At 55.5% G+C, this 23,058-nt stretch overlaps 2 protein-coding genes across 2 annotated transcripts; both read left to right on the top strand.

Moving 5' to 3' along the window:
- Positions 1-760: 760 nt before the first annotated feature.
- OTOP2 (otopetrin 2) lies at positions 761-8,192 on the top strand (the record flags this gene model as incomplete). The annotated part of the gene is made up of 6 exons (XM_082604926.1): positions 761-1,079; positions 1,719-1,855; positions 3,007-3,065; positions 3,536-3,669; positions 5,294-6,171; positions 8,022-8,192. The coding sequence occupies 6 exons, from the start codon at positions 761-763 to the stop codon at positions 8,190-8,192; spliced, it is 1,698 nt and encodes a 565-aa protein (XP_082461052.1).
- Positions 8,193-10,015: 1,823 nt separating this feature from the next.
- OTOP3 (otopetrin 3) lies at positions 10,016-21,922 on the top strand (the record flags this gene model as incomplete). Its single annotated transcript, XM_082603842.1, has 8 exons — positions 10,016-10,156; positions 10,211-10,518; positions 15,377-15,867; positions 15,958-16,094; positions 17,479-17,537; positions 17,823-17,941; positions 19,734-20,548; positions 21,752-21,922. The coding sequence occupies 8 exons, from the start codon at positions 10,016-10,018 to the stop codon at positions 21,920-21,922; spliced, it is 2,241 nt and encodes a 746-aa protein (XP_082459968.1).
- Between the last annotated feature and the right edge of the window lie 1,136 nt (positions 21,923-23,058).

The raw sequence follows: 23,058 nt of genomic DNA, 5'->3' as shown, positions 1-23,058 counted from the left end.
ATCTTGGGGCAGCAGCAGCAGAGCCCAAAATTACAGGGCCGCGGGGGCTGGGAGGGCGTCGGGTTGCCTGCGGGCCCTTGGGGCGTCTGTTGAGCGTCAGCCCTCAGGGCTCTGGGCGTCAGGAGAGCGGGGCTCCAGGGCGCGCTGGGCGCCGGGGGCGGGTTGCCCGCTGGGTGCCGCAGTGCCGGGCCGCGCCCGAGGCTGGCTGCGCCGAGGTGACAGGGCAGCTGGGGAGGGGGCGCCTCTTAAAGGGTAAATATAAATCTCACCTTGTCTGCCTCCGCACGCTCTTCCCTAAATTCAGCCCGGGAAAAAGATGGATCATGTGAGTGGGACTGAGAGGTTTATGGAGCTGAGCTCCCGCGGCTGTAAATCACCCTGCCCTCCCCGGTATAAAGCGCCCGTCCATCCCGGCGTTAGAAAGAGGACACACTCGCCGCCCCCTGGCCGCCAGCTCAGCGCGGGCTCCCGGCCCAGCCAGGTGGGTGCCCCTGGCTAGCCGGCCGACGGATTTGGGGAGTGAGAACCTTGGACGGGGTCCGACGGGGCTGCAGCCGCTTCTCTTTTCCTCCCGTCGAGCGCGAGACCGGCATAGTGGGCTTTTCTCTTCCCCTTCCCAGCGCTTCCTTCACCCCCCGCAGCCCTCGCCCCTCGGGTCCCCAGATCTAGGGATAAGATGGAGGGCTCTCAAGGCTGACCTGGGGTCCTGTCCGCTCCTCCCCGACAGTGACCCCTCCAACCTCCTCCAGTCGCCTCTGTCATGGCTGAGGAGCTGCCCACGGGCGCCAAGGAGAGCCCGCCGGCACCGCGGGCAGCGCCCCGCGAGGTGTGGAAGAAGGGCGGCCGCCTGCTGTCCGTGCTGCTGGCCGTGAACGCGCTGCTCCTAGCCTGCACGCTCATCAGCGGCGGCGCCTTCAACAAGGTGGCGGTGTACGACACCGACGTGTTCGCCCTGCTCACCACCATGATGCTGCTGGCTGTGCTCTGGATCCTCTTCTACCTCTTTCGCACCGTGCGCCGCCCTGACACCGACGCCGTCCCCTACCGGGACGCGCACGCGGGCCCCATCTGGCTCCGAGGTGCCAGGGGAGGTGTAGGCGGAGGTGGGGTGGCCCAGGCGGGGAGCTGGAGGCTGGGGCTCCCGCAGGAATTGATGGGTGCCCTTCGAGGTAGACCGGTGAGAAGTCCCCACCCCCCAAGGCTAGATGTGTCTGAGGGTGAGGTGAGCTGTGACTGAGGGAGAAGAGGGAGGGAAAGAGTCCTGGAAGAGGGATGAAGAGAGGGATGGAGTGGAACTTCTCTGCCCTTTCTAAAGATTGAAAGAGGGTGGCCATGGAAGAGACTTTGATGGAGGGCAGAAAACAGATGACAGCTGCAGTTGAAAGAGCCCTTCCCCTTATCTATGCAGCCCCAAAGGGATGGGGGCTCAATAGGACATCCATCCATCCACCCACTCAATCACACACTCATCCTTCCATCCACCCATTCATCATCCACCTATCCATCCACCCATCCTTCCATCCACCCATTCATCATCCACCTATCCATCCACCCATCCTTCCATCCACCTATCCATCCACCCATCCTTCCATCCATCTTCTCACTTACCCCATTCATCCATCCACCCACCCAATCATCCAACTATTTGGCCATCCATCCTCAAATCTGTAATCATTTTCTCCTGCCACTCTGATCCACCCCCCGCCCCTCATTCCCAGGTGGGCTGGTGCTGTTTGGGATCTGCACTCTCATCATGGATGTCTTCAAGACCGGCTACTACTCCAGTTCCTTTGAGTGCCAGTCAGCCATCAAAATCCTGTACCCTCTCACCCAGGCTGTGTTTGTCATTGTCCAGGTGGGTGGGAGGAGTGTCCTGGAGTGTGGTGGGAAAGAGCCAACACATGGCATGGAGTCAGGAGATCTGAGCTCCACTCCACTTCTGCGCTGAGCAATCGATTAGGGTGGGGATAGGACTGTAGTGCAGATCACGTGAGTCCATAAATCTGGAAGCACTTGGTAATGAAGTAATATCCAAATGTGAGTGCCTACTTAGGGGCCCAGCGATTTCATTTCAACTTAAGCAGTGCCAATAGTTGACACCTAGGAGGTGTCAGTTGTGGCAGCTGCTCTGTCTCCTGCAACCTGACCTGCCCTCCTTGGGTGCCCATAGAGGGCATCAGTCTCAGCTCAGCATCCTGCTGTGGGCATGGCCAGTTTGGCCTCAGCCATGTCCCCTATATTCTGTATTTTTTCAGGAACTAGGGTATCCTGTATATGGGATTTTTCAAACAACTTCATTTTTTTTATTTGTTGCATGAATAACACTTGAAAAGAACTTCTGATTGAGCTAAGCCAGGACTGGTCTTAACATGGGACCCGAACCCTCCCCAGCCCAGAATGACCACGTGTATGTTTCCCTCTCTTGAAACAGCATCCCTACTGCCCAGGTTTCCACAATTTAACACATTTATGACTTTGGCATTTATATAGTTTTAAGTTTACATTTTCTGACTTTAAAGAATACTCAGGCAAAATGGAAATACAGACACCCCAACATCAATAAACACCACAGCAAGGATTTGTGGGCAGCCAGGTGAGAGCGAGGACTTGCAGGGCAACAAAGGATGAGGATGAGGCAGGGATAGTGCCAGAGAGAGCTGAGAAGCCTCTTAGATTCTTTCTGAGGCTGGCCTTGCTCCCAGGAATAAATAACTAGGCAGTCAAAACTCCACCCTACAAAGAAACAGAAAACAAACACCAAGCCCAGAGAGTTTACAGGTGGCATTTTGCAAACTTCAAAAGAACAGAGAACTGTTTTGTACAAATCGCTCCAGAGAATAGAAAGAGAGAAAAGCTCACGTCTCACTTTGTAAAGCTGAAATAAACTCGATCACGTAGTAGGAGGGCTCTTGAGGTGGTAAGAACATAGCGCTGGGCATGGACCTGGGCGCTCGGGGTTGAGCCCGTCTGCAGAGTAGATGACCCCACCACTCTCTCTCATCACAGACTTACTTTCTCTGCAACTCCGCTAAAGACTGTGTTCATACCCACCTGGACCTGACTCGGTGAGTGCCTGCTCCATGTCTGTGGTTCAATGTCCATGCCCAGGGGCTGGGCTCACCTGGCATGAGATGAGCGCTTCCCAACCTGGGGCATGGGTCCTCTTTCTGCCCCCAGGTGGGGTCTCAGCCAAGGCCCCCTGGCTTTGTCAGCCTGATTTCCACCACCTTCTGCTGGAGGTTTTGGGGGATGTGCTTGGTGAGATGGCGTATGTAATGTACAGATGTCCTTTCCCCAAAGAGAGGGACCAGCCATGGCCTGAACCCCATGACACCCCCAGCCCTCTTTTGGAAGGCATCTCAGCCAGGCTAACTGTTCCTTCCAAACTCAGCTTCCCTGTTCACACAGGGGTCTGCCTGCTTTCTTGCTTCTCAGCACCATCTCTCAGGAGAGCATCCCCAGCTCTCCACCACGCCGGGGACCCAACATGAGCTGAAGACTCTCACTGGCCTCTTTGCTCTCCCTCCCCAAACAGATGTGGTCTCATGTTCACACTCACCACCAACCTGGCCATCTGGATGGCAGCCGTGGTGGATGAATCGGTGCACGAGGCCCATTCCCTCAGCAGTTCTCACAGCAACACCAGCCATAGCCGCCTCGCTCTGGACTGTGAGTGCTCACTTCAGATTAACCCTGGTCCCGTGGCAGCCAGGCCTCGGGCTGGGTGCTTTGTGGACTTGTAGAGGGCATGGAGGCAAAGGTGGAGGCCAGGGACCTCCCCCTGCCCCAGGCCATGCCTCTGAAGAAGTTTAGATGTGGGTGACCCAGGAGGAAGAGTACAGGGGAGCATTTTTTCATCCTGGACGGTACAGCCTTGGCCCCACTGTCCAGGTCTCCGTCCCACCAAAGAAGGGATTCATGCTTCAGGAAGAAAGGGCAAGAGTGATCAAGGTAGAAACAGGGTAAGGGAGGCAGGGTGGCTCAATGGTGGAAGCGTGGGATCAGAAGGGAGTGCCTGACAAGGAGGAGAAGGTAGAAGTAATCATCGCAATAACGATAGTGACAATTCTCTGAGCTCTATATGTCAGGCACTGTGCCAAGGGTCTTAAGCACCATCTTACTTAACTCTTGCAACCTCCCTGTGAGATGGGTACTATTAGTATTCCCATGTTATGGATACAGAAACTAAGGCATCGAGAGGTTAAGTAGCTTACCCAAGGTCACAGAGCTTGAAATTGGAGAACTACGGTTGAAATCCATCTTTGCTTTGAACCAGTATGCTATGCTGAAGAAGAATGAGCCCACAGTTCCCCTGGTCCTGGTTCTCTGGACTTCTCTAGCCCCCACTCCCCCCACCACCACCAGCCAGGATCAGACTAGATGACCAAGTCCACCTGGACATTGCCGGAATACACATGCACACCCAGTATGGGAGGGTCCAGGAATGGAAAGCATGGCTCCAGGCCTACAGGAGATCCCAGCCCAGCAGGACTGAAAAGGGCCACTCTCCACATACAGAGGGGTCCTGAGGATGGTTAAACCCAGCCCAGGGAGGTGGGCGACCTTACGTGCTAGGGCTGCAGGGTGCAGAGAGGTACCTGCCTCAGGGGTGAGGGTCACGTCATTTGTGTCAGCTCTGCCATCACAAGCCACTTTCTCTGAGTGAGCCTCAGTTCCTTCTTCTGCAAAACCAGCTGAGATAGTTCTGGGGATCAAAAGAGCTGTCTGCCAAGGTCCGAGGAATCCTACAGAGCAGAGCACACTCTGGATGCAGGATGAGATTCCCATCAGTATGGTACAAACCAAAGTGACAGGAGGTCACGGTCGAGACCTGGGCACAGCAGCTGCTTTCTGGCTGAAGCAGATGCTGGAGAGAGCTGCGAGGCAGCTTGAATTTTAGGGGTTGCCAAGTGGGCCACCTTCTATTAGGACCAGAGCTTTGCCTATCTTGGGCAGCCAGAGGTCATTACTTGTGGGGAAGGGTTGGGAGTGTTTTTCTGCAGGAATGGGACAGGATGAAGTGGGCAACTCTGCAGTTCAGAATTTTTTTTTCTTAATCGAGCCCTAGCTAGGGTTTACTGGTGTGTCCCACAGTTTCTGGCACATAGTAGGTGCTCAATAAATATCTGTGGCATGAACGAATGTGCCAGGCCCTGTGTAGGCATTTGGAATACAGTGGTGATGGATAGCAACCCTGCCCTTCCAAAGGTCACAGTCTAGGGGTGAGGTTCTTCAGGTGGGGGCCTCCAGGAAGGTGGGAGGGCAGTGCAGCTCCGCGCCCCCCTCTCCACAGTGCAGCGTGTGGGCAGCCCAGTCGGAGAAGACTGCTCCTGCAACATGGCCATCTGCCAGATCTTCCAGCAGGGCTACTTGTACCTGTACCCCTTCAACATCGAGTACAGCCTCTTTGCTTCCACCATGCTCTACGTCATGTGGAAGAATGTGGGCAGGCTGCTGGCCTCCTCTACCCATGGCCACAGCCACACCCCATCCCTGCTCAGCCTCTTCCAGGAGACCTTTTTTGCCGGTCCAATCCTGGGCCTGTTGCTCTTCATCATGGGGCTGGCCGTCTTCATCGTCTACGAGGTCCAGGTGAGTGGGGAGAGGGGCCGCGCCCAGCAGGCCCTGGTCATCTACTACAGCTTCAACATCGTCTGTCTGGGGCTCATGACCTTGGTCAGCCTGAGTGGCTCAGTCATCTACCGTTTTGACCGCCGGGCCATGGACCACCGTAAGAACCCCACGCGCAGCCTGGACGTGGCTCTGCTGGTGGGTGCCGCCCTGGGCCAGTACGCCATCTCCTACTACTCTATCGTGGCTGCAGTGGCGAGCACACCCAGGGAGCTGCTGGCGGGGCTCAGCCTGGCCCATGCTCTGCTCATGATCGCCCAGCACACCTTCCAGAACGTTTTCATCATTGAGAGCCTCCACCGGGCTCCCCCCGGGGCTGAGCCTCATGGTATTCCCCACAAGGTGCCCTGCCACGGCCTCACCTTTGCCAGCCTGGACACCCTCCACACCCTGCCTGCCTGCCCACCCACCCCCAGGCTGGTTGGCCCCAGCCCAGCAGGACCTCAGGGAGCAGTGAGCATCATCTCGGCCCCCAGGGGCCACTGGAGATGCCGGTGCTTGAAGGACCTTTCTCTGTTTCTCCTGCTCTGCAACATCATCGTGAGTAACTGGGCAGAGACGGGGGTGGGCTGGGAGGAAGAGAAGGCCGAGGAAAGGTGCTCTTTCAGGTTTGTTCACTTGGTCCTCTCTGTCTTGCCCCCCAGCCCACTCGAGCATCATCTGGCTCTCTAGGAAAGGAGCAAGTGCAGGGAGAGTCAGGTGCAGCCCCGGGGGCGAACAGCATCTCAGGGCGCACAGGGAGAATGAGATCCCGGCATTCTGGCATCTAGGCAGGCAGAGCTGGAGGGGTCTTAGGGGATGCTGACGTGAGGGCTGGGAGGAGGTGAGACGGAGCTGAGTGGGGGCCCTTGCTCCCAGGTGGGAGGTGGGACTGTTCCCGGGACCTTGTGACCAGCCTGCTTCTTAGAATAATCGGAGCAGAGACAGGAAGTGGCAGAGACCAGCATACACGTGAGGAGTCTGTCAGCAGAGTGCAGTGGCGGGCTGGCCGGGAGGGGAGCATCCACAACAGCCGCCCCCTCCCCGCGATTCAGCAAAGCCCCTTTCCAAGAGGAACTCCTCTGTAGAGCAGCAGACTTCACCCAATACAAATATACATCCTGTACGAGAACACTCTTTGTGAAGGTGCATCTCAACAGAGAAATACTCCTAGTGTAGCTCCAACCTAATAGAGAAAGGCCCCAGTGTAGATATAATCCCCAGGAGGGAAATCTCTAACAGAGAAACATGGACGCCTGTGAGTACATCCCAAAGAGAGAGCACACCTCAGTGAAGTTTTGCTCAATGTAAAGACAGTCCTTTTAGCTATAACCTCTGATAGAAAATACCCCTAATATAGAAAACAGCCTTAATGTGGGTATATCCCAATATAGAACACATCTCCAGAGGGATTCCACCCCAGTGGGTCTACATGAAATACATGCCCCTAATTGAGGCGCATTCCTGGTGAAGTCCCCACTGCCAATATTGCCCCTCCTACAGGTAAAAAAAAAAGAGTAGTCACCCATCTCTGACCTACCAGTAGAAGCAATAAAGCTCAAAACCTCCTCCTGTCTCGGGCCACCTTTGGTGTGGCTCCCAGCCTCGGCCCCCCCCTCATCTTCTCCCAAGACCGAGCCTACAGGCTGGGAGTCACCTGGGAGGCCGCTTTTGCTCCAGGTATCTGAGCCTGGATCAGCTCTGAGGGCATCATCTCCAACTCCTTCATTTTATAGGATAGAAGCAGGCTCAGATTTGGGCTGTGATGTGTCCAAGGATGTGATACATTTGCGGTGGGGAAAGGGGGGTTAGCCTAGAAGCCTTTATTCTTTGCCTCACACCCCATACGTGAACTATCTGAGCTCATAGTGAGGGATGAAGCAGGATTCCAGCTTCAACTTCCTCCCAGACCTGGGAAGGGGGTGGGGTGCGGGGCCAGAGCTGGAGAGCAGAGCTAATAGGGGGCAGGGCTGGGGGAGCCTTCTGGCAGGATCCTGAACCCCTGCCCTGGGCCTGTCTGATTCTACCATCACCACCCTGCACACATCTCTCCAGGAGAGAGCTACTGATTTAGCCATTTATTCCAAATTCTCACAGCATCTATTGAGACTTCTTCTCCCCTTCCCCAGTCCCACAAGTGGGCCATACTGAGCGTGGGAGATGTGATCACAGGCGGAGCCCTAGGCTGGGGGGCAGGCAAGTTCAGTTGGGCACATTTATCGAGCTCCTTAGTGAGTGCCAGGCCCTGCCCAAGATGCTCGAGGTCCCCACTCAGCAACACCCAGCCCTCGATGTCCACAAAACCAGAGGTCTGGGACCCCCATCCTGCCCCCACCCCACCCAGCAAAGCCCACGGAATGACCCACTGGCACGAGTCCGGGCCAGGTCCTGACACCCCTTTGTTCCCACAGCTGTGGATCATGCCTGCCTTCGGGGCCCGCCCTCACTTCAGCAACACCGTGGAGGTGGACTTCTATGGCTACTCCCTCTGGGCAGCCATCGTCAACATCTGCCTGCCCTTTGGCATCTTCTACCGCATGCATGCTGTCTCCAGCCTGCTGGAGGTCTACATGCTGTCCTGAAGCCCCACTAGAGACATGGGGAGGAGGGGCTCAGCTCATGCACCCACCTAGAGACCCCCGGGGAATGAATCCCAGGCTGGCAGTCACTATGCCACGTAACTACCCATTCCCCCCCGCCGGCCTCAGAGTGGAATTTTCACAAAAGTTATTTTTCCAGGATGAGTTTTTAAATCACAATCAGGACATGCATATCCCTGGGGCATGGGGCAAGCGGGGGAGGAGGACCTCTCCCTGCACCCTTTCTAGGACCAGGCAAGATCTGGAAGTGTCCTAGACTCTAGCTCCACCCCTACCCCAGCCCCGTGTCCTGGCCAGTGCTGCCCCCTGGAGCTGGAAACCAATAAACCTGATGTTCTCCCTGCCCCACCCTGTGCCCACTTCGTGTCTCAGCCACCACATCTAAGATGATCACAGGAGGGGGTCTTGGGGTCGGAGCTGCAAGGGCCCCTGGAGATATTCAGGTCTCAGGCTTTTCTGTGGGCGAGCCAAGTCTGAGTCACAGACTAGTTACAGACTCGTACCGGGGTGGCTGGGAGGGGCTGGGTGGAGTACCCAGGCTGCCACCTTCCTCTTCGCTTTATCCTCAGGTGACATATACATTTTTTAATGTGTTCCATGACACATGAAAGGTTAGGAAGGACTCACCTAATCCAACTATGATTTTGCAAAGAAGAAAACTGAGGCCCAGAGAGGTAAAGTGACTTGCCCACAGTCACACAGCGAAAGGGAACCAGTGCTTTCTGCTAAGGAGAATAATTTTCAAACTTTTTTCATGCATCAGAGCTTTTGTTTTCCCTTCAAATGAAACATTTCAGGAACGCAACTTCAATTCATATGTTATGTTATAACATAATTTATAACAGGGCTGTTATAGCTAAACAGGGTTTGGGTGGCACAGATTCTCACCCCCTGGGCCTCCTCTTACCCACAACCCCACTCCCTGCGGTCCCTGAGGCTCCTCTCCAAAGCCCTCTGGCTTCTACTCTACAAGAGATATAGAGACGGGGCAACTGTGAAGCTGGGGAGATCCTGGCAGGGCAGAGGGTGTGGGATCTCACTGTTTTCCCAGCCCTTCGACCGTCTCTGAAGCCCCTCAATAAAATGGTTTGATCCAAAAGAAGGTGGGGAGGGGGGATATAGAGATGGACTCAGAGAGACTGAGGAAGTCAGACGGTGCAGAGAGAGATTGAAAAGGAGGCACCAACAGCTAGAAGAGGAGGCGGAAATGGTGGCCAGCGAGTCAGGTGAAGGGGGACAGGCTGGGGTGGGGACTGGGGTGGGAGGAGATGGCATTTTGTGCAGAAGCGTGGGAGCAGCCGCACCTGGGGCACAGGGCACTTTAGAGGAAGACGTGCCAGGACCCCACCAGCACGATGAGGTGGGCAGGTCTCAGAGGCTGCAGGAAGAGCTGAGGAGGGCCGCAGGGGGCGCCTCCTGCCGTGTCAGAACCGGGTCTCTTTCGCCCCAAGTTCACGTTTGCCTGAGGGAGAGAGCTTGCAGCAGGGCCGGGCCTGGTGCTACGTGGGGTACAAGAGAAGGTGACCCCGGATCTGTGGGGGAGGGTCCATTCCCTGCTGGGCCGCCAGAGGCAAGTGTGGCCTGAACCCTACACGGCCTCTGTTGCGGCCTAAGGACATTGCATCCCGATCTACCCCGGAAGCGGGCCTGCTCGTGGGTCCCCTGACCCAGCGCCCCGCGCCTGCACCGCCTCCGGCCCCGCCCGCCTGTCCAGCCGCCTCGTTATTGGCTGAGCTGTCCGGGGAGCCCCCGGCGGGGTAATTAACGAAGGATTAATGAGAGCCCCAAAGTCAACAGAAAAATCAATGGGCCGCGGAGCCCGAGAGGCGGCTGCGCAGTCCCGCCGAGGGAGGGCGTCGGAGGCATCGGTCCGGCGCAGGGGCCTCACCCGGACAGACGATCGCGGTGCGGTGGTCAGCCGGCGGCGATGCCTGCCCAGGCCTCAGGTAAGGCTCCCCGGGGGCGCCGTTACGGCCGGGAGCGCCCTCTGACCCCTGGAGAAACATTCCCGAGAGCCCATCCTCAACACTCACACCTACTCCGCTCCCAAAGCCAGGGTCAGAGACCGGGGGCTGCAGGGACTGGGGCGGGAGGGCGAGATGACGGGAGGAAGGTCAACCCTTGGTGACCCGAACGGCGGCTCCCCTCTGCCCCCACCCCGGGTCCGCACCCCGTCTTCTTTCCGCGGGAGGGGGGCGCGCAGGGGTCAGCAGGGCACCCCCCGCCTTAGCCGGGTCCGAGCGCGCACAGCGGAAAGGGAGCGCCGAAGCCAGGAAGAAGCTAAAAGCCCGGACGGCTGGAAAAAGGGGTATGGGGCTTGGTTGCCGGGATGCCCAGTCAGAGACACCCGTGTGGTGCCTGCCCCAGGCCTCGCAGTCCCTCGAGTGGCTCGGAAAGAAATCCCGTAGCTCCGCGACCAGTGTTTAGCAGCATCCGTCGGATCCGGCCAGGCGCGGCGCCCCGACGGCTCTGCAGCTTTCATCACTGGCGCTAATCGCGACCCACAAACCAGTTTGGTGTCCGGGCCCTCCCCTGAACTGGCGTCGCGCGGAGGGTCGAGCCAGAGGAGGCGGATTCCTCCTTGTCAGTCAGGGAGCCCTCACCCTCTTCCCGGGACCCCTGCTTGCCCATCCCCGCACCCTTCCCAGCGGAGGACCCTATCCTCCACTTTGAGCGCTCCCTCTAGCCGTCGATGGAGGGTTGGACCCTGGGGGTGGGGGCGGGGAAGATAGTCAAGGTGAGGACCCTGGAGGACAGGACCTTGTCCTCCAGCGTCCTCTCTAGGCCTGCAGTCCAATCAGAACCTGCCCCTGTAATTCACCAATAATCCCGACCCTTCCGGCCTCTCCAGGAGCTGAACAGGAAGGAAATGCATAAACAGCTAACACTGAGAGCATTCTCTATGCCAGGCATGTCTCTACATGCATTTACATGTGTTAAATCATTAAATTTTGACAAATCCCCATCAGGTAGGTATTATGCCTTGATTCCTTCATTTACTCATTCGAGAAATCTTTATTGAACATCTACTATGTAACGGGTACTATTCCATAGTCGTGTATCTGTTTACAGATGAGGAAACTGAAGCACCGAGAGTCTAAGTAGCTTGACCAAGATCACACAGGTAGTAAGTGCCAGAATTCGGCGCTAGGCTATCCTCCTGCCTTGGGGTAGCTTCTGGGAAGGCGAGATGGGGCAGTCAGGTTTGGGAGGAAAGGAGCAGGGAGGTGTCCCTGTAAGCTTCAGATGTGCTCAACCTGGGTGGGGGAGCCTGGGAAGAAAGACCAAGATCATCTGGAAAGTCGCCTCCACTGGGCCAGGATGGATGCAAAGGGTTTGATGGGAAGGGCTTCTGTCCATGGCTCTGGTGCTGAAATCTCCCCAGAAAATGCCAGAGTCAGTCAGCTAACATTGGTTCAGTGTCCTGCCTGTGCCATATGCGGGGGATGAGGTAAGCAGGAGCTGGTCGCTGCCCACCAGGCACACCCACAGCAGTGCACACCCGCTGTCGATAGATGTTTGGGCAAAGGGAGAAGTCTTCCCAGGAGAAGCGCTTAAGATGGGTGGTGAGAATGGGCAAGAGCCATTGGTGGAAGGTAGCGGGAGAGACAGAAGGAAGAGCAGGCTGCAGGAGTGACGGGGGGGCACGAGGCTACACGAGACACGGGGAGTCCTCTGGCCGGGCCTGGATGAATGTGGGGAGCAGGTGCCTAGAGTGTGACAAGGGGGCTGGACAAGGAGGGGACAGAACTGGAGCAAGAATGATGTGGAAGACTGGGAAGGGGGGAGTCATTGGTAGAATCTTTAAAAGAGTACCAAGTTTTATTATTCTATTTGCCCCAGAAGAGGACCTTAGGAGGTATAAATATTGGGCAGGTTGCACATTGGAGAATGGGGGTCTGAAGAGGCTGCATTTTAGAGCCAAGTGTGCTGAGGGTCTTCTGGTAGTTACATAGGGGGATAGTCTAAAGGTCAGAGTCCAAAGGGAGAGACACAGCAAAGCACATCTAATTAAAATAGAGCATGAACACTGATGTGTATAAAATTGATGACTAATAAGAACCTGCTGTATAAAAAAATACATAAAATTAAATTAAAATTTTTTTAAATAAATAAATAAAATAGAGCATGATATGGGACTTCCCTGGTGGTCCAGTGGCTAAGGCTCCGCACTCCGAATTCAGGGGACCCAGGTTCGATCCCTGGTCAGGGAACTAGATCCCATGTGCCGCAACTAAGAGTTTGTGTGCCGCAATTAAAAAAAAAAAAAGCTCCCCCATGCTGCAACTAAGGACCCGGCGCAGCCTAATTAATTAATTAAAAAAGAAGTAAACTTAAAAAAAATAACATGGGCTTCCCTGGTGGCGCAGTGGTTGAGAGTCCGCCTGCCGATGCAGAGGACACGGGTTCGTGCCCCGGTCCGGGAAGATCCCGCATGCCGCGGAGCGACTAGGCCCCTGAGCCTGCGCGTCCGGAGTCTGTGCTCCACAACCGGAGAGGCCACAGCAGTGAGAGGCTCGCATACCAAAAATAAAAAAATAAAAATAAAATAACATAAAATAGAGCATGGTAGGTGATGCTTCAGCAACAAGCATGGGTGCAGTGTGGGTACCAAGAGGGGCACCTAGTCCAGCCTTGGCGAGGGGGTTCAGGGGAGGCTTCCTAGAGGAGGTGGGGCTCCATTGAGTCCTGAGGACACACCGCAGTCATCCAAGGGGCAAGTGGGTGGGCAAGATGGGCAAAGGGTAGGGTGTGGGCAATGACAGGGAAGTGAGCAAAAGCAGGAGCATTCTGGGAACTAGGCAACAGGATGGCATGGTCCATGGGCAAGGGAGTGGGGGTCTGAAGACAGGGCTAGAGAGGAAAGTTAAGACCAGACCAGGAAGCAACAGCGGCTACCCTGCCTTGATCACCTTGTGCACCCCAAGCCCATACTAAACATACACTGCCTTGTTTCATTTTGAAAGGCCATGCAGGCCATGCTAGATAGTTTGGACTCTATAGTGAGGACAGTTGGTTGCCTCTGCAGGGGAAGTAGGGGAGAGGTACCGTGGGTAGGGAGATCAGTCCAGGAGAGAGAAAAGGGAGCCGTGGACCAGGGTAGTGCTTGTGGTAAAGAAAAATCTCAGAGCAGTCCTTGAGCTGGAATGCACAGGGGTGAGGGGAGAGGCAAGGCAGACACTTGGTTCCCTGCTGGGAGACATGGGGATGGAGACTCCGCTTGCTGAGACAGTGAATTAGAAAGCAGGCCTCCTGCAGCCTGGACAGTGGGGACAGTGAGCACCTAGGACCCTGAGCCCAGAGCACCAGGGATGCCAGGGCAGCAGCAGGACCAAGGGAGAGCACCTGGGACAGCAGGGGGTGGTGAAGGAACCTTCCCACCAGAACAGCACCCAGACCAGTGGGGCATCCCTGCACTCCAGTGCAGCGTTATGAGTACTCAAAGGGCCCATGGGGGAAGTGTGCTGGACTCCAGGAAGGGGTCCTGAGCTGCAGGTATGGGGTGACCCAAGATCTGGGTCCAAGTGAAGGGTAACAAAGGGGTCGGCCTGAGTGAAAGCCTGGGGCAAGTGAGAAAGTAGCAGGAGACACTCAGGGAAAGAGAAGGGTCAGAATGGTATTCCCCATGTTGAGTTGTACATTCATGAGACTTCAAGGAGTGGAGGGAGGGTACAGATGGAAGTCAGTTCTATCAAAGTCAAGGGTATGGGACTTCCCCTGGCAGCCCAGTGGTTAGGACTCTGCGCTTTCACTGACGAGGGCATGGGTTCAATCCCTGGTCAGGGAACTAAGATCCCACAAGCTGTGCGTCACAGCCAAAAAAAAAAGTCAAGGGCATGGCATTCATGCTCATCCCAATGTGTCCCATGCTCGTGGCAGATATTGTCAACCAATCTCAGAACTTTTTCCTTAAACCTTTAATGTGCTTTAAAATTAACTTTAATTACATAAGTAATGCTTGTTTCTTTATTTTTTGGCTGTGTTGGGTCTTCATTGCTGCACGCGGGCTTTCTCTAGTTGCAGAGAGCAGGAGCTACTCTTTGTTGCGGTGCGTGGGCTTCTCATTGCGGTGGCTTCTCTTGTTGCAGAGCGCAGGCTCTAGGCACTCGGGCTTCAGTAGTTGTGGCTCACGGGCTCTAGAGCACAGGCTTCAGTAGTTGTGGCATGTGGGCTCAGTAGTTGTGGCTCGCAGGCTCTAGAGTGCAGGCTCAGTAGTTGTGGCGCACGGGCTTAGTTGCTCTGTGGCATGTGGGATCTTCCTGGACCAGGGCTCGAACCCGTGTCCCCTGCACTGGCAGGCGGATTCTTAACTACTGCACCACCAAGGAAGTCCCAGGAATGTTTTGTTTTGTTTTTTTAAACTAAAACATTAAACCTCTCCCAATGCTAGTGCCCTCCTCCTTTCCCCAGAAGAAACTCCTGTTGTGAACTCGATGAGTGTCTTCTAGATCTTTTAAAAGTAATTTTAGGGACTTCCCTGGCAGTCCAGTGCTTAAGACTTTGCCTTCCAATGCAGGGGGTGTGGGTTCAATCCCTGGTCAGGGAGCTAAGATTCCACATGCCCCACAGTCAAAAATCAAAAAACATAAAACAGAAGCAATATTGTAACAAGTTCAATAAAAAGACTTTTTTAAGAAGTAATTTTATATACACCCATATGTACCCAAAATAGAGTATTATCTCAGATCACAGCATTCTTTCCCACCAAGCCCACACTCAGCCTCAAGATCCTTCTCAACCCAACACTCTAAGCGACCACTGCCCAACTAATCAGAGTCAGAACAAGAGAGGACACCTACTTGCTCTCCCTGACTTGAGGAGTGAATTTCTTTCCAGAAGACAGAGGGTACGAACTGCCTTTTGGTGGTGAAAAGTCACAGCCTTGGAAACTGCCCAGTGTCCAAGCACTGTGCAGATACCCCTGGCTGCCTTGACAGACATCATTATTCCACCTTAAGATCAAGCACTGATGCAGGAGGATAGGGGTGGGGGGAAGGTGGTCCTCAAGCCAGTCGAAATAAACCCTATGTTTATGTGGAGCACAAAGGGCTTCCATATCCCCTGGTCTATTTGAATCTTCTCGGGTCCAGTAAGGCAGATGGGGCAGCTGCTATTATTTCCAATATCCTGACCAGAGAGGTTGCTTAGCTTGCCCTAGGTCCCAGAGCGGTTAGAGGCAGAAGCGGAATTGAGCCCAGGACGGCTTGGCAGCCAACCAGAACCCTGTCTCCCTCCCCAGCCCCTACTGAGGCTCCACCCATGGCCTCTCCAGAAGCACAGGAGACTGGAGAGACCCCGGCCAAGGAGAACCAAGTAGCCACGGGGGCCAAGCAGACAAGGGCCCCCGCCTCGCCCCTCAGGAGGTCCTGGATGGTACGGCACTTCTCACTGCTGCTGCGCCAGGACCGGCAGGCCCAGAAGGCCGGGCAGCTCTTCTCGGGGCTCCTGGCCCTCAACATGGTGTTCCTGGGCGGAGCCTTTATCTGCAGCATGATCTTCAACAACGTGGCCATCACGCTGGGGGATGTGTGGATTCTGCTGGCCGCGCTGAAGGCCCTGGCCCTCCTTTGGCTTCTCTACTACACCACCAGGACCACCCGCCGGCCGCAAGCCGTGCTCCACCGGGACCCGCACGCAGGACCCGCTTGGGTGCGTGGTGAGTGTCGGGGCGCCTGGGTGGATGCAGAGGGCTGGGGAGGGAGGGCTCTTTCCAGGGGAGGTGCCAACGGCCCCCTGGCCCGGCCAGGCTCCCTGGTGCTCTTTGGCAGCTGCACCATCTGCCTCAACGTCTTCCGCGTGGGCTACGACATGAGCCACATCCACTGTAAGTCACAGCTGGAGCTCATCTTCCCGGCCATCGAGATCAGCTTCATCGGCATCCAGGTGACCCGCCTCTCGCACCCCCTCGCCGCATGCATACACACCCCAGCCTATGCCTAGAAACAGCCACATCAGCAAATACCTACACGGCCCAGAGTGTATACACACATACCACAGCGCCCCTCCACATGCTGGCCTCTTTGTGCCCACACCTATGCTACCTACACGTGTCAGCATCAGCACACACACTGTGTCACTGAAACGCAGGCACCTATAGATACATTTGCCTGTACGTACCTGTGTGTACCTAAATCTACACCCCCTGGACATACTGTGCTACTCTCCTTTTTTTTTTTTTAAATACAATTTATTTATTTATATTTTTGGTCGAGCGGCATGTGGGATCTTAGCTCCCCGACCAAGGGGCCCCCTGTATTGGAAGCATGGAGTCTTAATCACTGGACCACCAGGGAAGCCCTACAGAGCTACTTTTTTTTTTTTTAAAGAAGGTTTTTAAATTTACTTATTTATTTATTTTTGGCTGCGTTGGGTCTTTGTTACTGCGCACAGGCTTTCTCTAGTTGCGGCAAACGGGGATTACTCTTTGTTGCGGTGTGCGGGCTTCTCATTGTGGTGGCTTCTCTTGTTGCGAAGCACAAGCTCTAGGGGCGCGGGCTTCAGGAGCTGTGGCACATGGGCTCAGTAGTTGTGGCTCGCAGGCTCTAGAGCACAGACTCAGTAGTTGTGGCGCACGGGCTTAGTTGCTCTGCAGCATGTGGGATCTTCCTGGACCAGGGCTCAAACCCATGTCCCCTGCATTGGCAGGTGGATTCTTTTTTTTCTCGTTTTTTTGTTGTGTTTTTTTTTTTTGCAGTACACGGGCCTCCCACTGTTGTGGCCTCTCCCGTTGCGGAGCACAGGCTCCGGACGCGCAGGCTCAGCGGCCATGGCTCACGGGCCTAGCCGCTCCGCGGCATATGGGATCTTCCCGGACCGGGGCACGAACCCGCGTCCCCTGCATCGGCAGGCGGACTCTCAACCACTGCGCCACCAGGGAAGCCCCAGGTGGATTCTTAATGCCACCAGGGAAGTCCCCAGAGCTACTACTCTTAGTGAATCTCCAACTCCCTCCTGAGTTCCTGATCTGCAGGCATTGTGCCATGTGTTTTGTTTGCATCATCCTTTTTATTGCCCCAATAAGTAGGCGTTCCCCTGATAGACATTTTAGTCCTATTTTAGAGCCAAGGAGACTAAGGCTCAGAGATGTTTTTCCACTGGCCCAGGACCACACAGCAAGGAAACACTGGAGCCACGAATCCAACCCAGGCTTCCTCACTGTCCCTTCCATTGTAAATACACACACGCAACTGGAACACACGCCCCACAGTCCCACCACCAACCTTCGCCCCACCCCTAGCCCCTGGGCTCAAGACCCTTTCTCTTTCAGACCTGGGTGCTCTGGAAACACTCTAAGGACTGCGTTCAGATCCAGACCAACTTCACTAGGTAAGATGCGGACACCTTCTCTCCTTTCAACAACTCCTGGGATACCCCTGTCCCCCACTCATGCTGGGCCTCCAACAGCTTCCCTGGACAGGGTGGCCCTGGGGCTATCGGTTAGTCTGGGAATGGGTCCCACGTAGCCCCTAGGGCTGCCCCTCCTGAAGTTCTAATGGCAGATGGCATCTGGCTTTGGGAGAGAGTGGTCACCCCAAAGGCAGTGTTGGTGAACATGGGGCACCCGGGAAGCTGGCTAGGCTGTGTGGCAGAGTGTAGCACCACCTCCTCCAGGTGTGGCCTGATGCTGACGCTGGCCACGAATCTGCTGCTGTGGCTTCTGGCCGTCACCAACGACTCCATGCACCATGAGATCGAGACTGAGCTCAGCGCCCTCATGGAAAAGTTCTCAGGTACAGAGGAGACCGTGACTGCCCCCCGATCCCTGAATGTACATACACACACACACACACACATGCGTGCACGCTACACTCCCTCAAACAGGTGAGGCTCAATGACTCTGCAGAGTTGGGAGCAAGCTCTAGAGACCAGATCACGACTAAACGGAAACTGACATTTGCCAATGGTACCCATCCTGCCCCCATTCTGGGCCTGCCCCATCAGGTGCTGGCACTCTGCAAGCCCGCTCCAGGCATCCATCTAGCTATCAGTAAGCTAACCACTAATCCTGGCTGAGCTCCTCACTGATAAGTCCAAGTATGCACTCTACCCCTGGTATTTGCATTTTACTTGCAAGAAGCTAAAAAGCCTTCAAGACCAAAAGGAATGTCTTCCTAACACAGTTATAGGTACCTGGACATATAAGGAAGAACAGAAGATTCCTGGGCAGAAAGAACTCCCTGGATTGTTCCACGTACCCAGTGCCCTACCTGTCAGTCTGCCCTTAGAGGCCATGTCCCGTAAACCTACATGGGAACATTTCTGTCTGTGGGATTCAGCCACACCTGTATGTATACACCTCCCCCCGCCCCAGGTGGCATCACCATCCTGACCTGTGTACAGCCAAGCTTTCCCAGCAGACTCATGCATTCACACATCCATTGCATAAATCTCAGCATGCCTGTATACCGTGGGCATTCTTTATGCTCCAGATCCATTTTTCAGAAGACCTGTGCAAAGAGAATTTTCGGCAAGTGACATCATGGATTGTTTATTATTAAACAATTCAAGCATACAGATGAGGACATACCCGTCACCTAGATGTAATAATTATTAACATTTTGCCATATTCATTCCAATATTTTTGCTGAATTACTTACGTTGCAGAAATACTGGCATTTCATCCCAGAATATTTCAGTATGCATGTCTTTAAAATAATATAGTTCCCTACATTAGCACAATGCCATTGTAATTTCTAACAAAATGCCTTAACATCTTCCCCAACCTCTGTATCAAGCTATATTCGACTTTCTCCAGTCAGCCCATGAAATGTCTTTTAAAGATGGTTTGTTCAAACATGCAGTACATTTGGTGGCTCAGTTAAGTCTCTTTTCCCCTAATGACATTGAGATTTGTCAGGTTGCTTCCTCATGGTGGCATTTGACTTGTTCCCAAATCCCCTGCTTTTCCTAGAAACAGGATGTATGGACCAAAGTGTTGATTAGATTTGGGTTGAGCATTTTGGACACCAACATTCCACAGGGGATACTGTGTGCTTTGCAGGGCACCTCATCACAAGGCAAGATGTCTGCCCCACGGTGGATGCTGCTGATGGTCCAGGTGTATCAGCCAGATCCCCCCAGTATAACGTTACAGGCTTCCCCTTGTGCTCAGCAAGTAATCTGTAGAGGTGACATTTGGCACCAAAGACATCATGTGTCAAATGCTTTACCTAAGCTTGGCACCTGAGGTCTAGAATCCCTTTGTCAAGGAATGACCATCCTGGGAACTTCCCTGGTGGTCCAGTGGTTAAGACTCCACGCTTCCACTGCAGGGGGCACGGATTCGATCCCTGGTCGGGGAACTAAGGTCTCACAAAAAAAAAAAAAAAAAAAAAAGAATGACCGTCTTGTGATTTCTGACTTCTCTCTGTTGGCCTCAGTTTCCACATCTGTAAAATGGGTGGCTGGGTCCCTTCCGCCTCTGCCATAATCCAGGAGGTGAACAGCTTGATTTGTGCATCTGGTTTCCTCAGAGCAAGGCCCACCTGAACGTCTGTCCCCTCCTGCCCTGCCCCATCCCAGGCAACAACACCAGCACCTGTCTGTGCCTCAACGTCACCACGTGTGAGGTCTTCCAGAAGGGCTACCTGATGCTTTACCCCTTCAGCACCGAGTACTCCCTCATCTGCTGTGGCATGCTCTTCGTCATGTGGAAGAACGTGGGCCGCCGCCTGGCACCCCACACAGGCTCCCACCCCAGCACCCCGCCCTTCCACCTGCACGGGGCCATCTTAGGGCCGCTGCTGGGCCTGCTGGTCCTGGTGGCAGGCACGTGCGTCTTCGTGCTCTTCCAGATCCAAGCAAGTGGCCCTGCCATCGCACGCCAGTACTTCACCATCTACTACGCCTTCTATGCAGCCGCACTGCCCATTATGAGCCTGGCGTGCCTGGCGGGCATGGCCATCCATGGGCTGGAGGAGCGAGAGCTAGACACGCTCAAGAACCCCACCCGCAGCCTGGACGTGGTGCTGCTGATGGGCGCGGCGCTGGGCCAGATGGGCATCTCCTACTTCTCCATCGTGGCCATCGTGGCCACTCGCCCCCACGAGCTACTCAACCGCCTCATCCTGGCCTATTCGCTGCTTCTCATCCTGCAGCACATAGCCCAGAACCTCTTCATCATCGAGGGCCTGCACCGGCGCCCACTCTGGGGGGCAGCTCCTGAGAGCCTGGCGGGGAAGGGGGAGGCTCAGCCTCCCCGCAGGGGCTCCCTGCTGGAGCTGAGCCAGGACCTGCGGCAGGCCTCGCGGGCCTACATCCACTCCTACAGCCACCTCAACTGGAAGCGGCGGGCCCTCAAGGAGATCTCACTCTTCCTCATCCTCTGCAATATCACAGTGAGTGGCAGGGCCGGGAGGCATGGGAGTGGAGCTGGCAAGGAGGCCCCAGAAAGCCTCACTCAAAAAGGAATGCATCAAGGTGCATTCATTGTGCATTGACTGTCCCGAGGGCAACTGGCTTGTCCCTTTGATTGTCAAGGACACAGGCCCCTTTCCAACAAGCAGCTTGATGCTGCTTGAGAGTAGGGAGTGTCCCCCAGCTCCCTGCAAGGTGCCTGGCATGAATGAACGTGCCAAGCATGTAGCTAAGTGCTATTTACAAACATACATATAGGATTTCTACCCTCGGGGTGCTTACTGCTTAGCTGAGGAGACACGGGGGGACCAGTTAGAGAATTACCAAATAATTAACGGTCCACTGACTTGAGTCAAAGGAAGAGGTCAGAAGGTGCCTGTTTTTCTAAAGAATCTCTAGGGGAAGGTATTGACAATGACTGCTCGGTGCCCGGCGGCTGCTAAGCTCCAAGTCCACCTTTCCGTGCGTCTCTCTGAATCATCACACTAACTCCATGCAACAGGCACTATTACTGTCCCTATTTAACAGACGAGCAAACTGAGGCTTAGGCTGTTTGACCTGCCGTGTTCCCACAAGCTTGCAAGTGGCAGTCCCGGGACAACTCCAGGTTGTTTTAGCCCATGCTGGTAATAACTGTGCTGGAAACACCTCAGAGGCTGAAACCTCTGGTCCAGACAGAGCATAAGTAATAAATTGGCCCTAAAGTGTGGTCGGAGCTCAGAGAAGGAAGTGTGGGCCCAAGTGGCCAAGGAACTCTTTGTGAAAGTTTGATCTGGGCCTTGAGAAACGGGCAGAATTTGGACTGGAGGCAGGGTCAGGGTGGAGCGGGCAGAGAGTCATGACAGCGGAAGAATGAACCCAGAGCAGAAAAAGGTGATGGAAATGAGGACCCGGGGAGCCCAGGTGGAGCAAGTTGTACCATGGTGGTGGCAGCCTGGGGTCTCAGGATCCAGCTGGAGTTTAGGCTGGCCCCAGGCAGGCCAAGGAGGGGGCTGAGGCCATCTGTGGGATGGGGTGAGGGGGATATAGGGGGAGAGGGGCTGGTTCTGAAAGCCTAAGGGTGAGGGGATGCTAGGGTGGGGGGTATGCTGGAGGAGCTGCAGGTTCTGGGGCCTCCCCTGAGCTGAGGGCCTTGGGGGATGGGAGAGCCCCTCCCCCACTCAACAACCTCCTCTCCTCCCCAGCTGTGGATGATGCCCGCTTTTGGCATACACCCGGAGTTTGAGAACGGGCTGGAAAAGGATTTCTATGGCTACCGGACATGGTTCACCATCGTCAACTTCGGCCTGCCTCTGGGGGTCTTCTACCGCATGCACTCTGTCGGGGTGCTGGTGGAGGTCTACTTGGGGGCCTAAGTGTGCCCAAGAAACCCACCACCTGCACACCCCCGAAGTGCCAAGGCTTGGGAGAATGTAACCCAGATGCCCCATTCCGGGGGGACCTAGACCAGCCTGGATTCCCCGAAGCCTCCTCTTCCCCAGATCCTCACTGGGGTGGGGATGGGGGTCACTGCAGCCCAAGGCCGAGGGCAGGGCCTGGACACTGAGCCGTTAAGGTCCACACCCAGCACTGAGCACATACCTGCCCCCTGCCCACCACCACAAGCAGCGCAGCCCCAGGAAGCCCACACAGCTACTCTCGGGGATGGTCAGCCCTAAATGATCCCGGGGAGTTTGGGGAGGGGCACCCCTACCCAGCCAGGCCTTGGGGGTCTGCCTCCTGCATGGTCCAAGCTCAGCCCAGGACATCTGGAAGCTCGCAGCTCGGCAGGCAGCCCTGCCCTTCTCTCCCCACACACCCTGTCTCCTAATGAGCTGGTTAATTAGCTGCCAGGCAGGGGTCAACAGCTCTCTCCTGCTGACATAAACCCTGTTTGTTTGATCGATTACATTCGGGCTTCGTGGCATTTTGTTCCCGGGGACAGAGAGGGCACTCTGTGTATATGGTGGGAAGGGACAGTCCTGGGCGGGGCTGTGGGGCTGGGACAATCCTACTTCTGGGCCACGAGGGGTCTCTTTGTGAGGGGGACCCTTTGTCTGGTCCTCCCCTTGTCTGATCCATGGCAGGAGGTGGGAAGAAAGGAGCTGGGGCTCTCGCATCCCCCCCACTCCTCGCCAGCACACCTTCTCCCCAGGATGGAGCCCCCGGTGACTTTCTGTAGCCCCTCACCCCAGGCCTGCCGATCCTCTGAGCCATCGGGTGGGGAGGGCAGGCACTGACAGCTCATCCATCTCCCTGAGCCCAGCGCAAACAGTGAACTGTGCCCAGAGTGAGGCCCAGGGTGAGGCCCAGGGACGGCAGCCCCGGACCCTGCAGGCCAGGCTTGTACCCCTTGCAGCTGGGTGCTGGACCCCCAGCGCTGTCTCAGTGGCTGCCTGGGGGGGCGTGCAGGAGGCTGGGAGGCAGGCCCCTTGCCTCTCCTGTGTGGGCTCTTTCTTTCGGGGGGGGCCACAGCCTGAGGCGTCCAACCCTCCACTTCCCCACCCAAGAA

The sequence above is a fragment of the Mesoplodon mirus genome (genome assembly GCF_964341445.2).
Source record: "Mesoplodon mirus genome assembly, chromosome: 18".
Classification (NCBI taxonomy): Eukaryota; Metazoa; Chordata; class Mammalia; order Artiodactyla; family Ziphiidae; genus Mesoplodon; species Mesoplodon mirus.
The sequence above is the reverse complement of the archived record's forward strand: the minus strand, read 5'-3'. Positions and strand labels throughout refer to the sequence as shown.